The following is a 15,420-nucleotide window of genomic DNA, read 5'->3' on the forward strand; positions in this document are numbered from 1 at the left end:
TATTACGAATTGGTAATTAAGTTAAATAATTACAATTTTTCAGAAACAAAATCGAAAGGCGACATATAAACAATGCACGCGAACAAGAAATGTCTGGCAACACCAGCAAAGTTTTGAGACGATTTTGCGACGACTGCTAGAAAGGGGTGCTCACAGTTTGATGCTAAAAATGTCTCAAAATGTAGACGTCTACATTTTCAGACACAATTTGGAACGAACTGTGAACACCCCAACTATTTGGAACGAACTGTGAACACCCCAACTGTTACGATTAAGAGCGAAATACACCACACAAGCGGCTTGTCAAACATTCTTCAAACCTACTTTTCCCATTTCGCCATACACCATGCAAACATGACTCGTTCCAAGCAAAGAATTTTAGTTTTCTTCCAGTTCGCAATGCTAAATATTATGGTTTTCTTTCATTTTCCTCTCTTACGTCCTTACTCGGTGAAAATTTCGTTGCGAATGAGGCGATTTTGCTATACACAACGCAAGCGGTTTGATCAAACATCAACATGGCGGCCAGAAAATCAAAAAATTTTGATTTTTTGCTCAAATTTCCCTCAAGCGGCTTGTCAAACCTTCAAACACCCCATACACAGCACAAATGGCGTGAAGCAAAGGGAAATTTCGCTTGGTTTGTCAAACCGCTTGTGCTCTTAACCCTTGAAACCTCGTCCGAATTTCCCAAATCTCTCGGCTCGTATCGCTGGATTGTTAAATAAATGCAATCGATGACCAAATTGTAGTACAATTAACTTTATTGTACAACAAACAATTTACAATACTCGCTAATACAGTAAAACACTTTACAATACTTGTTAAAGCAATAACAGCGCTTAGCTATACTTGATAACGCAATTAAACTTATATCTTGCTTATTCGAAACTCACTTCTCTGCTCACTTTACTTGTAGCTTGCTGTCTTGTAACTCACTCACCTCGCGGTGGCGGCGCTTTTATATACCTGCGCTGGCACTTATGGCAACTCTAGAACATTCTGAAGTTTATCGCTCATTCTCTTTCTCTCCTTGTTCGCAGTGTTCATCCAACTTGACGTTTCTCTTTGTGGAACATTCTACGTCATTCTTCGAACATTCTGCCTATTTCTCGTTGTTCGCTTTGTGTTGCCGCAGTATTCGCCACAATACTTTTTGCGATACAGTAGTAAAAGAATACAGGTAAAATAATCGAACTGCTCTCGATTTTTGATATAGATTGAAAACTGTGGCAACTATGAATTAATTTATTTTTCACACGATGACAGTTGCTCGCGGAAATTAATGAGAAAAGACGACGAAGTGTAAAAAAACGAGAAGTTTTGTAAAAAAATAATTTTCAACGTGAAAAATTGTGAAATTGGTGAAAAATCTAAAGTATTTGCAACGGATAATATATATTCAATGAAATAATGGCAGCAGAGCAACGTATTCTGAAACAGGATGGATATTTAGATGTGGGCAATGTCGTGGAATCGCGTAATATCGCTTACCATCCCCACTTGAATGTAATTCTTGTGTTCGACTCCAGCAATCAAGTGAAAATTCTTGATGTACATTCTGGAGTTATTTTACAGACTTACAAATTGGGCGGAAATGGTAAAAAATATACTAGAAACAAAAGTTTACAAAAATAAGTGGAAGTTAAAAAAGCTAGAGGTACTGATTAATGTTAGAAACAATAAAAGTGTAGGAGGGAAAAAGGCAAAAATATCTCAGAGCGTCAGAGTATTAGTGCGCAGTTAGTTTTAGGTATAACTTTCCGCTTTAAAATCGTGTCAAAAGCTAATGTTGGTTTTTTTATATGAACCAATTTTGTGTTTATGTTTACTATCCAAAGGGAAGATTTTGTGACAAGCTCAGTGACATGGAGTATGTAACTGTAACTGGGTATGTAACTGTAGCATTGGTTATCCTCTGCAGAGTTCACAGCTAGGGACTAGGTTATCACCCCTATGCTGTAATCCGTCGTAGATTCGATTTTGCTAGGAATCGTAAAATTGGTATGCTGGAATCCGCGTTGTCGTATCGTAATTTCAAAATTCGTAGGCCATCTTCGAAATTCGTAATTTTGGTATGCCTGAATCCGACATATCTGTAATTTTTATGTATTTGTTGGTAATTTTGTACGAATAGCAACTCGTGTCGTAGCGAAACAAATTATTTGCTTTGTAAAAGGAGCTAAAGAGGATGTGGTGGATTTTGGGAAAGCGTTCCAAGAATTAAAGCGGCACAATACCTAGTGGAATGGAGGCCTTAAAAGGAGGGATCTTACATTTTATCATTTAAGCTAAATCGATCAGAACCACCTCCTTTGTATATTAGCAACTGTTTGCTGTTCTTCCTCCTGGGACAAAAGTGCAACGGCCACTTAGGGCTTGTTTCTCCAACTCAACTTAACCTAGTTTAGCCACTTTTTGGACTTAAGTCAAAAGTTAGCCTACATTTTACACAGCTTATTCTTGACTTAGTCAAGAAAATTGGCTTAACTAAGTTAAGTTGAGTTGGAGAAACCAGCCCTTAATCTTTTGTGTTCTACTAATCAAAGAAAAGTCTTTTCAAATAATGATTAAACCATTTTTTTTTTTAATTTCACTGTTCACTTGCGATTTTATTTATTTTGATTTGTTTCTGTCAAAGCAGCTGATTAAGAAATGCGAATTTCACTATTTTAGTTGGCAACGCCGTTGATAGTTACGATCGGATTACAGCATACCAATTTTCGGATCGGAGCTACGAATTCGTAACTACGAACTTTCGAATTACAGCATATGGGTGTATATTTTCCAAAAAAATTTCATTGTTATTTGAAAACAATTTCCCGATTTTAAACAAAACATTCTATCGTTTGTAGGACTTGTAAATATGGATTTATTTATTTATTTAAAAACATGTAAATGTGTTTTAAACGTTAACTGTGTTTCCTCTGTGTAAAAGCTTAAAAATATTTGCGTACTGCTGTTTACAATTGGTTTTTTAGATGTCGATAGAAACGTGCTAGGAAAGTACATGCCCCTACAGGAGAAAGTGCTTCTTTGGGATGGACAGGTTTTGGGCCTTCGTGGGGATTACAACGGTGTGTTACTATTGGACACAATTCTTCAGCCACCTATTTTACAAAATGATGATCTTATCAAGTTGGAGTTACTTCTATCTGAGGCAGTCATCTTCCAAACATGTCTCAAAGATCTCGAACATGAAGGATTGGAGTGCCCTAGTGACGTTATTAATGAACTATTGGAGAAGATAAAAAATGCACAAGCGAATGCTAAAAAGGGTATAAAAGCACAAAGGGTAAGTTCAATCAAACGTATTAGGATATTTTGTTGTAATTTTTGTCATAACATACCTCCGCATATCAAAATATTTCGATCCTTATTGCAGTGGAACACAATTTGTCTGGAAGTGTCATATTCTAGCCTAAAATTAGTCTCAAACAATGTGGTTATCATGTTGAAACGATTGGAGCGTCACATTCCCGCCTTAGCTATAGCGTCAGCTATAAATGAACGACTCACTGATCTGCTCGCCGGCTCGCGTATTCCGGACTTGAGTTGGCACGGCAGCAACTTTCAGCGCGTTCTTATGCATTCAGAGGCCGTGCGCAGACAGACATTTGAAAAGTGGCCACACATGGACTACAAGTGGGCTTTACCCGATCAGATGGCGCAAGCAGGCTTCTATCATCAACCATCATCATCTGGGGAGGATAGAGCAATGTGTTTCACCTGTAGTGTTTGTCTCGTTTGTTGGGAGAAAACTGATGAACCATGGAGCGAACACGAACGCCACTCTCCTATGTGTCCTTTCGTCAAGGGCGAGTACACACAAAACGTTCCATTGTCTGTGACATATGCGACAAATCCAGCTGTTCCTGCGCCAGGTCTCGGGTTTGATGTCGTCTCCAACAGTGATTATTCGAACGTATTATGTACAAGCTGCACACAGTCGGGAGAGATTACTGTTTGGAGCATTGAACGGCATCTTAAAAAGATGCATTCATTCAATATTGCTACACTAATGAAAGATATCTGCGACGAGGGGTATGAGTGGGCACGTGTGACGGCAATTTGTGTACTGCCAAATGCGCGTGCTCAGTACAAAATAAACGCAATGTCTGCAACCCTGGTTAGTGGACAAGGCAGCGGAAGTTCCAGCGGAGTAGCGACCAGCAATTTTGTTGGAAGTACTTCAGGACAATGTTCATCCACGTCGACTCTTCGCGCCGGTGTCGTGGGTTCAAAGATAGTATTAGGAATGAGTATCCGACAAAACACCGGGGAATACTTACTGCGTATGGTGGTCCTAAACATCATAGAAAGTGATCGTGCTCAAGAAAATACCGGCGTTGGGGTTATTGGTACTGGGTATGGAAGTGGTCATTCAATTAATAATGGCAAAAGCAGCACAGGTACAAGTCAGACAAAACAAGTCCTTGGGAGTAATTAAAATACATTTAGGGTACTCATTTAAAAAAGCAAAACCCCTGGCAAACTGGGCAAACGGTGCAATTTTAAACCCTGGGCAATGAAATGAAATTTGATATAAAGCCACTGCAAAAAAAAACCTCAATCAACTACTTTTTTTACTTTCAATTTAAATTGTTGAACTTTTTAAATTAACACTTGTCAAATAATTAACTCAGAAATTGCACAAAGTATAAAATTGTCCTCATGAAACACTGAGCAAAGTTGCCCAATTGTCCAAATATGAAACTTCGCGTACAGATGAGTACCCTTGTTATTAAGTTTGCAATTAAACTTAACATTATTCTTGTTCTAATTTATTAGCTGCTAATGGCGATAGTGGTGGAGGAGGTGGTGATAGCAACAATAGTGAAAAGCTATGTAACAAATATGACCAAAGAGACGATGATAACAAATCACTTTCTTCTGTTTTGGAAAAATACGCAGATGGATTCGATAGCAACGGATTTGTATCCGAATTAATTGCCCTAAAAAAAAGTGACTGCGTTATTGGAGATAAATCCGAGACGTCGGCTCTGCACGATCTCCTTGAAAATGAACTTGAAAATGAACTTATTAAAATGGACCAACTCGGTCATTTGAGTAATTTTTCTCAATTATTAGAAAAATCACATGACGCAGGATCTGAACTTGGCGTCGGTGTAGGAGTCGACGGTACAGTTTCATTGAATTCAAACGAAATTGAAATGGATACCAACTATTTTAAGGAGAAAATATTAGCTGCGGCACAAGCAGCTCAACAAAATCATAATAATAACAATGATAATGCTAATAACAACAATAACGGCAATGTGAATGGCGGGACAGTTATACAGAAGGTAACCGTTAATGATGATATTGACTGCGTAGTTGAAAGTTGCACGAGTGTACGGCGTATGAATGCGCTTGTTTCGGATAACGAAGCAAATAGTGGTGGCGGCGGAAGTATTTCTAGTGGACGCCGTGAAGTTATTGAAATTGCTGAGATTTTGCCAACCAATGACAAATGCAATCAACTGCTCGTAAAATTGGTTAAGACAAAAGTGCGTAATGAAGCAGCGAGTAAGATAATAATGGCAACTGTCGACATGGATTTGGATGATGAACGTATGGAGGGTATGACAAAACTACTCTGTTTAGATAAAACAGCAATTTTGGCAAATGTTATTGTTGAACCTTTTCTATTGTTTCAGATCATGTTGATTTCAATTCCGACGCAGTAACTGCCCAGCTTTTACTTTTTGACATCGATTCTACAATTTCAAATGAATACACTTTGGCAGTCACATTTAGTCGAGCGAAATGTCCCCAACAATTGTGTATTTTGCCCAGTTTTCATGTAGCCGACTATGAACAAAAAGATTTGCACATAGATCCAGGGGCGCTTTGTGTCGTATGCGCTGATGGGAGCATGGAAATTTACTCGCTAACAGACTTTCAGCCAATTACAGTTGTTGAAGAGGACGGCGAACAGTTTGTATCAGTAGCTTACTGTCGAAGCTTGGACCGATTATGTGGATGTACACGTAATGGCTCTTTAATATTTTATTCCTTGAATGACGCCGAAAACGAATCTGGCGATGAAATGTTGGAAATGGAAGAGGATTGCAATGCAGTCTTGGCAGCGTCTTCGGCTCCTATATCTGGTGGAAATATCTTTTCTAACATAGGCGGGTGCTCTGGCAATTCGATCCCGGGGGGTACATCGGTTACGGTGCCGGATGGCGTTAGCAGAAATGTTGGTGGAGCTACTGCGTCAGCGACGACTAATTCAGTTTCTGTTAGAGCTGGGGAGTTGACCATTGACAAGCAATCATTAAGTAACACATCATTATTGCCTGTACCCAATATCAAAGTAGACTGCAGTGGACAAGGATGCAGCAGCAGTCCTAGTGGCTATGGTATTATTAATAATAGCAATTTTTCACAGTCATCACCATCCCCGTCATCGTCATCGATTAACGCGGTTGCGGCTTCGAATTTTTTGGCATATAAAACAAATTATTTTTCGCTGGATGATCTGCGCACGCTTTATGAACTCACACAGTTCGACGATGTATTGGCTTTGTATACCGCTGAAGTGCCCAGTTGCTGGAATGACTTGGTGCAGGCACAAAAACAGCGAAAGCAACCACAACACTTGCGACACGGCGATGACACACAATTCACAAAAACGTGGCGCCTGCATAACGATGCGTATGCAATTTTTTTTTAACTATTAAGTTCTTTACTCTCTTTCATGCAGAGATCGCAAATAACAGTTACACAGAAAAATAATATTGCTCCTCCCTAAGCTTGCCTTTGGTGTTAATGGGAATATGTTTCTCATTCTCCGGTATGCATTTGACTGCTCCCAGAAGATCATTTGGGTAGGCCTTCTTAAGTGAAGCCATTCTAAGCAAGAAGAAGGACTGAAAAAAGTGCGTTCCCACGACAGTCGGGTCTACGTAACCGGAACGACCCAGATTTATATTTGGCCAAGGACTGTTACTCCAGCAACACTCCCCAAAAACTCTTTGGGGAGCTTGTATACTGCTACAACAACAACAACTGAAAAAAGTGCTTCCTTGCATGCCGTCTGGAAGGCCTTATCCGTTTCCAATTTATATTTATATTTCATCTTTATTCAGTCTATGATTTACAATCTTACAGACTAGAAGTAGGCTTAAAAGTATTGACGGTGACTAGTATATGTACAATTACGAAAATAGGTTTCAAGAGATGATTTAAAGAGACTTCTTGGAAACGAAAAGTCGATATCTAAGCTCTTTGAGATATTGTTAAATTCCGCAAGGCCTCAAAAATAGGCGCAAAAGATGAGTAGTTAGTCTTAACTACAGGAACGTAAAAGGGGATGTGAGAGCGAAGAGTTCTGAGAGGCACATTAAAGGTAACCTGCTCAAGAAGAGATGGGCAGTCAATGGAGCCAGAGATAAGATCGAAGACGAATAAGAGTAAGAGTACACGAATGCATAACGAATGAATTTGAAAAAAGCTTTTAACTTGCAATAACACATATTTGATAAAAACCTTAAGCAAATACTTCAGAGATGTAGGATTTTTATAAATTAAAGAAGCAACTTTAAAAGAACTCCTCCCAAAGGCCTTCTAAAGTACGTCCTATAAAAGTCCTTTTTAGGGAGCTTTTATAGGAGCCCTTCTATTGGTAGCGAAAGAAGGAGCCCTTCAATTTGCGCCACTCCATACAAAAAAGAAAGGAGAAAGGAATGTAGAGTGAAGAGCTCTTTGAGTCTGAGGAAGGCCTTTTAACTCCTGAAAATATCTACTGGGCTATTTTACAGTCGGCAACTGAGTTTTGAGGAGCTCCTTAATCCTTCTATGATGACCTACGTCTACGTATGCTTTTTAAATTTTCGCTCTCAATCGCGAAATGAAAATGTAAATCAGTGGTATAACCATGTTCAATGAAAAATATTTCTAAAAAAAATTTAAAGCCCCCATATCTTTGAAATAATTTAAAAAAAATGTTATTTCCATTAAATCAAGGCAAGCAAACCATGATACGAACGTATGATAGACGTATGGTTATCTTCTCAGCAACTTTTAGTAGGGTTATCAAAGTAGGCATGCAAACTGCAACAAGACTGCAAAACCAGTCTCAAAAAAGAAGAAAATTCTCAAAAATCAACGCGAGGTTTAGCCGGTTGAAACTTGCACTTCATTAGACCTAAATCGTATGGGCTGTAAAGCTACATGCCCAAAAATGTTCTTAAGATTCAGATGGAAAAGTTTAAATTTTTATGAAAATTTGTCGAATTTTCCTAAATTTTGTATAAAGTTTGAAACTGATTTATATGATTTTGATTAAAGCTTGGACGCTATTTTTATAGAAATATACCAAAAAAATTTAGCCCAAAAGACAGTTCGCATATTAAAAAAAAAATCAACACGTGGTCACTTGTTTGAGTCATCGTATATGCAATTTTCGAGAGTTATTGAGTTCATTTCCCAAACGTTGCTTTGCGATGCAGCACTGCGATGATAGTGCCACTGCGGTACTTTGCATAAGTCCAGCATTATAAAATTTTTGATATGGATGAAACAGTATAATTTATTTTAGATCTTTCCAGAATTTTTCGGTCTCGTTCGGACCTTTTGGGCTTTTTTTCGGAACTTATCGTATCTATTCGAGATTTTTCATCTTTCCTTTTCGAGATTTTAAAAGGTTTTTTCTGCTTTATTTAGTTGAACTTTTGTGATTTTGTATGGATTTTCTGAATTCTTCGAGTTTCGGTATTTTAATATACAGGCTCATTGCGAGAGTCGTGTCGAATGCAAGTCGTTTTTCGCGAGTCGAATCATATCAAAAATTTCACGTCATTCCCTCACTCGACTAGTGTATTGAATCGGACAAACTTGGCAGCATTGCGTAGTCTTCGACGATTTTCGTCGTTTACTTATTTCAGCAAGACAGTCGGCATGCGGAGAAACACCCCACGACTCGAAACATCTCTTCGCATGCCCGGAAAACTCCACACAACTAACGCCTTTGTCCCTGTGGACAAACCCTACATAGGCTGCACGCTTCTTGGGACTTCCGTTAGTTGCGCTTGAGGACAACTGAACTGGGCGGGGAAAATTAAACTCATGATAAGACTGATTGTGTTTTCAGGATGTATGAAGTAACGCACGAGTTATCAAAATTTATGCTGTATTCTTTCAATACTATGAATTTGTTGTTGTGTGTGGGATGACCATATCACCGACTCGTATTCTAGGATTTTGCCGGGCTCTTTTAATATGTGAGCACTTCGGTTTATGGCTTTGAATAAGTACAGATATATGTGAATGTGTTATTTGTGATCTCTGCTTTCATTATATTATGAAAGCAGAATTTTTCTTTACATTTGTAATTACAACAATAATATATTGGTTTCTTCCTATTTGTTTACTCATAGTACCACATGGGATGAACATATTATCGAATTGAACCTCGTGCAACCTGTGAGCTTGGGCCATATTGATTTAAAATTTTCGTTGTATCAGCAGTGTCATAATCCTGCTGCAATTCAAGTAACATTATTGAAACAGAACACCAGCGGGTTCGGCTATCGTATGAAAGGTCCCCATCTCAATTACAAACAAACAACAATGGATGAGAACATAGATTTAACTTTTAATAACTATGATGGTAATACGTCTCTTTATACTGATACTGATATATAATACATTTTTATTTACATGTATGTCTTCTTTATTAGGTACAAACGAAAACCCTGTATTGAACGACGAGTATTTACAGACTCACAATGCTGAAATTCTCGCTGGTCCCATTGAACTGTCCTCATGCATCGATCTTTGCGACCAAGGTGGTACAGTCACATTGACTTCACCTAAACTATTTAAGACTCGTACTCGCAATTTCTTGCTGCACATTAAAACTATGTCTGATCCTGCTAAAGAGGGCCAAAGTAAGACTCGAGGTAAGTGTGCCAATTGTGTCTAATATTTTACGCCATTTTGAATTATTGCTTCAATCATGAGGATATATCACAACTTCAGCGTTTCCTTCTTAGGCATCTAACAGTTTTATAAATGTGATGTTTATCTTTACTAATTCTTGCTTTTGTCATATATTCATCCATCCATTCAACCAACAATGCTATATTATCACTATTATATGCTGTCACCATACACTCGTAAATCAATGACAGTTCCTGTGCGAAAGGGTGGAATAATGCGTTTGCCTTTATCATCATCATTTGGCGGCAGTACAACAAATAATTTTATAACAAATAATACCTCAAGTTCCAATGCTTCCGCCTCCACAAATTCGTTTCTGCCAAGCTCATCAAAATCACGTTCTGATTTTTACATTGGTATGCCATTATTAGTTTATTACTCTCTAACGTTGATTTCAAATATGAATATTTGTATTTACTTTCGAATAATCACTTAACCATTCTGCAGTGTTTGGAATTTACCCCTTCCTAAAATGTTTTTGGGTCATTTTGACCCAATATTAAAAATTAGCCAATTTTAAGAAAAAAAAAACGATATTTCAATTTGAATTCAGTTAATATCTTACTTATCATATGCAAATAATTTATCGGAAAGTGCTGTATGCTTACCAGTTCAAAGTGTCCAAATAATAATTTGGGCCAAAATGCAGTGTTTGGAATTTACTTCCTATAATGTTTTTGGGTCATTTTGACCCAATGATAGAAACTAGTCAATTTTAAGAAAGAAAAACAATATTTAGATATAATTTCAGTTAATATCTTATTTATCACATACAGACACTTTATCTTCAAGAGCTGTATGCTTACCGGTTGAAAGTTGCCCTTAAATACTAAATAATTTGGGTCAATTTGGAGAAACTATGTCGCTTCTAGAAAACAAAAAAAAATAAAAAACTTGTATTTTTTGTAAAACCATAGCTGATTATACTTTTAACGAATAGACAACGCCGTAGCTTATTTAAAATTACCTAACTGTAATTAAAGATTTTTTTTTTCATGATAATTGGGTCATTTTGATGAAATCATTGCAGAAGGGTTAATATTATGGTGATGATTATTATGGTGGACGAAAATTGGAAAAGGAACAATGGTAAAATCCGGTAGAGAACCAACCCTTTTGAGACTTCGGGCTGAAATCTTGAAATCTCCTGAATAGTTGGTTGTAAAGGTAGTTGAAAAAACATCCTTGGTTTACAGGTGAACATCGAGGCATTCCCACGACAGCCGGTTCTACGTTCCGGAATGACTCGGGTTTTACCCGACCAAAAGCTGTGGTTTGGCGACTTAACCCCGTTTCAATCGGCGGACCCCATCAATCGTTGTTGGCAGCCGCATTGCTTCGCATCCTTCTTTTCCCGACGGGCACCACTGCCCGCCTCCACGGCTACCAGCTCGAGCAACGCGCAACGCGCAGGTGAAAACCAGCACCCAAAGAGCCTGCACGGCTCCAAGAAGATCCCGCGTATATATACCCCCTGTCGCCTGCTGCCAGGCAGGATATCAACCTGAAATATGTGCGCTACTTAGAGGTAAAGCCAAAGGTGGTAAATGACTTCAGTGCGCACCACGATCTTTGACATAATGCATATAATAGCATATTAATGGTACTAAGGCAGGCGAATGAAGCTACAATCCCAAGAGATTTAGGAAACTCATAACATTTCAAAAGACTAACCTGAGATTTATAACAGAGATGCTAACGGCGCACTGCAGACTGCGAGCCCATATGCATACCCTAGGGATATGTGCAGGCGACTTGTGTCGCTACTGCGATGTGACACCAGAATTCTCAAGGCATCTCTTTGAATGCGATGCCGTTGCGAGAAAAATGCTAAACTAGCTGGGTAGGATGTGGCCAGAGGCTACGCATATACACTCTCTACCTCCCCGAAACTGCTTGGATTCATCGGAGCACTGGGGCTGAATGATGTGTTATGATAAGTTCTGAGCGCACAATGTCGCTGTGCACATCATCTAACAAATCTAATATTCCCACAACCACAGACATAAATGCCAGTTCCGCAAGGTAGTCACTGCCGCTCGCTTTATCCTGGACTTGAATTGATGACTTCTGCTCAAAAGTAAAGGGTTATCTCTCAGAGTTTTCTCGCTTCTTCACTGCAAGGAGTCTAACACTCTTCCCAACGAAGGAGGTCAGGCTTCAGGAATAACCCGAAATCCTTTGAGAGCCTGCTTTCCTTCTCCGCGCTCACAACCACAGTTGTCAACAAAATACAGAGCCGCAACAAGGTCTTCACGTCTCTCGCCGGCAGCACCTGGGGCAAATACAAAGAAACGTTGCTGGCTACACACAATGCAATTGGCCGGTCGGTTCTGAACTATGATGCGCCTGTTTGGACGAAGTTATAGACTTGTCAGAATGCCGCACTCCGGACAGCGACAGGATGCCTTCTGATGTCGACTGAGCACCACCTGTACAGCGAGGGCCAAATGCTTCCCGTAAGAGAGCTTAACAGAAGGCCCTGTAGTAAATCGTAATTATTAAATGAATAATGAAGATTTACAAAGATATGTTTATTCAATTGCAAAAGGAATAGAAATACTAATTTTTCAATCAAGGCACATAAATACAGGTAGAAGCCAGAATGACGTTGCTCTCATGAGAACCAAACCTTTAAACTTCAACTTGCTTTTCTTTTATTTCCTTTATTTCGTTACGCTTTCAATGACATATCGTTGTTTTTTTTGAATGTCCGTAATAACAAATTTTAATTAATATTTGAATTTTTGTAGTGTTGTGCGGTTTATACTTAGTGTATGTGTTAAAAATGCCACACCGGAAGCGTTGCTTTTTGTGTGGTGTTAAATTTAAAGCAGGTACAACTAGTTTTTTTAACGTGCCTCAATGTCCTTCGCGTAAGGAGTGTTGCGAAAGAAGCTATGGGGCAGAGCTGCAGCGAAATGCCTTGTTGTGCGTTAAACATTTTAAAGGAGCAGATTTCACAAATACACCGGGAGGTACAGAAAAGGCACGTTTGATGCCAAGTGCTGTTCCTATCATGATACAAATATAGTAAGGTAGAACCGCTGAGAGTTACTTTTAAAATTTTTGACGTTTCCAAACATTTTAATTCTTAAATTTACTCACAAACCCACACACACATTTTCATTTTCAATCTCAAGCAACAACAATTTCGAACAATTTCAATTTTTTATTTTAAATTTTATATGACTTTAAAATGCTGGCAAACTTCAAAAAAAAATCATGGCCGCCAAAATGAGAGAACGGTTCTACCAAGACGAATTTATATAAGGTGGTGTTACTAGCTCAGCTGATTTTGTGTATGTGTTTCGCCGCACGGCTTCTGATATCAAATTGAAAAATTTTGTTTGAATTTCTACACACACTCTTACAAATTTTGACAGTTTATGCCGCCAAAGCAAAAACAAAATACATGTAAATTTTTGTTTTTGTACTCCTGCTATCACCTTATATTAATTCGCCTTGGGTTCTACCTTGCTATGTTTTTATCATGGTTCCTATGACCCTTATGCCGAAAAGTCCCTCCAATAACACTGCAACTCACAAATTAAAAACAGAAAACAACATACAAGTTAACAAATTTTATCTAAAGAAAATAAATAAATGAAAATAAACTTCAAATTTACTTAAAAACGCCAACCAGTGAAATGTAATTTTTTATTTTTCCTTACACACGCTCATTTTCATTTTTACTCTCCCGAAAACTTTGACTTTTGTAGGTTTGACGTCAAATTGGCTTCTACCGGTTTTTATTGTACCATGTTTTTCAATCAATAAAATAATTTGACAAAAAGTGTAAAGCTTTTAAGGAATGAAATTCAACGCAAAGTCAATAATCAAGTCTCGAACACTCTGTTTATCCATTTGTAACATTCCTCCCCCTTTAAAATCTGACGTTGTCGTCAAATTTTTTAGTCTGTCCTCTATTCCCTCGTACTGGATAACGGTGTTGATCTTGAATTGTTTTAGAGCCCTGAATGTCTTCTTTTAGAAAGTCGTCCATCCCTTCCTGATTTTCCTCAAAAATTGTTTCTCCAGCGGATTCATTGATTTCTTGATTTCCTGGTTCTGGGATAATATTGGGTCAACTTCATCCCTCTGTCTAGCTGCAGCTTTTAGTGGTAGATTGTCGTCGAAATCTGGCAATTCAAACAACTCTATCATTTAATTTTTAGAGTAACGGCGCTTAAGTTGGTTAGCGTGAGCTTTGACAATGCGATTACCCGAAGGTGTTATAACTTCCACAGTCTAATTGACAGCTCCACGGTGGGATGCCACAAACGTCAGCACCCCACCAGACCCTTGCTTATTCGTATACATTGATCAACCACTGGACTCACCGACGTACCACCGAGGTCACCACCTACTACCACTCCCCGCCTATGAATGCCGTGATCGGAGCCCAATCACCACCTGTAGCAGATACGAAGCTTCAATTGCCAAGAGACCAGCGTTACTCTGGCCCAGTTACGGTATGGACGTGACCCCAATGAGTGTCCGGAATGTGGAGACTCCCCGCACGACACCAACTACCTCTTCACATGCTAGCTCAGTCCCACTAAACTAACACCCCTATCTCTTGATCCGACTCCTTCGAAACTGCCCGTTTCTTGGGCCTACCGTTAGTTGAGCTTGACGACAAGGATTGATGGACAAACCGAAATAGGCGGGGCTTAGTAGTGCCGCTGCAACAACAACAACACCTACCTTTTAACGTGGCAGACTGTTGTTACTTTTCGAATTTTCAACAAATGAATTAGCCTTTATTAGTTTTCTTCACCGAATTAGCTCATTCATATACATGCACACACCCAAGGTGTATTAAACCATAGTGAAATAACATGTTACAATAATAACAGGTATTGTCTTCCCAGAGAGCGCATATTCCGATCTGCCTTATTTAAAAATATCAATGTTGCCCACACTGAAAGGTTTACTGCTAGGGAAAAGGGATATTTCCCTACCCTATATACCATATACAGTGACGAGCAAAACTGTAACATGGTTTAACACTTTTTGTTTCAGCCACCGCTATATTTCCTAGTTATAACGACTTTCATCCTTTTGTTGAATATTCTTGTTGGTACATCCCTACTCCCTCTCTCATAATGATTTGAAGTCAATACAACAACAATAAAAAAACCAGCAGACCAAAATGTAAATTAAGGCAGATGTTACAGTTTTGCACTCACTCTCAGTTTTGCATTTGACAGTTATCTTTTACTTAGTTGGAAGTCAGATGACTTTTTTCTATATTGTAATTTATTGAAGAAGTGATCACCAGTAAATAACATAGTTAATCAGGAACCATAAATGTAAATAATAGATTTACTGCGGAAAGGCGGAACCGCACGAAAAGTGGCAAAAATTTTGGAATTTGCTACTTAAAAATGTTAAGACTTAGAAAAAATATAGCCTAAAGTGCTCCCAAGGACAGAGGAAGTCTGTTAAAAAATATTACGGTAC

The 15,420-nt window shown here is 38.5% G+C and overlaps 1 protein-coding gene across 4 annotated transcripts in view; it reads left to right on the forward strand.

Annotated features, from left to right (window-relative positions):
* The first annotated feature begins 1,241 nt into the window (after positions 1 to 1,241).
* The window catches only part of Bruce (BIR repeat containing ubiquitin-conjugating enzyme), a 136,084-nt gene continuing 121,905 nt past the window's right edge, over positions 1,242 to 15,420 (forward strand). For 2 of the 4 annotated variants that reach the window (XM_017605756.1, XM_017605764.1), the window contains exons 1-8: positions 1,242 to 1,600; positions 2,982 to 3,295; positions 3,386 to 4,412; positions 4,792 to 5,583; positions 5,661 to 6,663; positions 9,387 to 9,619; positions 9,690 to 9,911; positions 10,143 to 10,307. In XM_017605756.1, the coding sequence (XP_017461245.1) occupies positions 1,414 to 1,600; positions 2,982 to 3,295; positions 3,386 to 4,412; positions 4,792 to 5,583; positions 5,661 to 6,663; positions 9,387 to 9,619; positions 9,690 to 9,911; positions 10,143 to 10,307 (3,943 nt within the window). In that variant the 5' untranslated portion in view covers positions 1,242 to 1,413. Of the gene's footprint in view, positions 1,892 to 2,981; positions 3,296 to 3,385; positions 4,413 to 4,791; positions 5,584 to 5,660; positions 6,664 to 9,386; positions 9,620 to 9,689; positions 9,912 to 10,142; positions 10,308 to 15,420 lie in introns of all 4 variants that reach the window. The other 2 variants (XM_017605777.1, XM_017605770.1) reach the window with 2 other exon arrangements.

This window comes from Rhagoletis zephyria, unplaced genomic scaffold (assembly GCF_001687245.7).
Source record: "Rhagoletis zephyria isolate East Lansing unplaced genomic scaffold, Rhagoletis_zephyria_1.1 Rzeph_scaffold_00156, whole genome shotgun sequence".
NCBI classification, from domain to species: Eukaryota; Metazoa; Arthropoda; class Insecta; order Diptera; family Tephritidae; genus Rhagoletis; species Rhagoletis zephyria.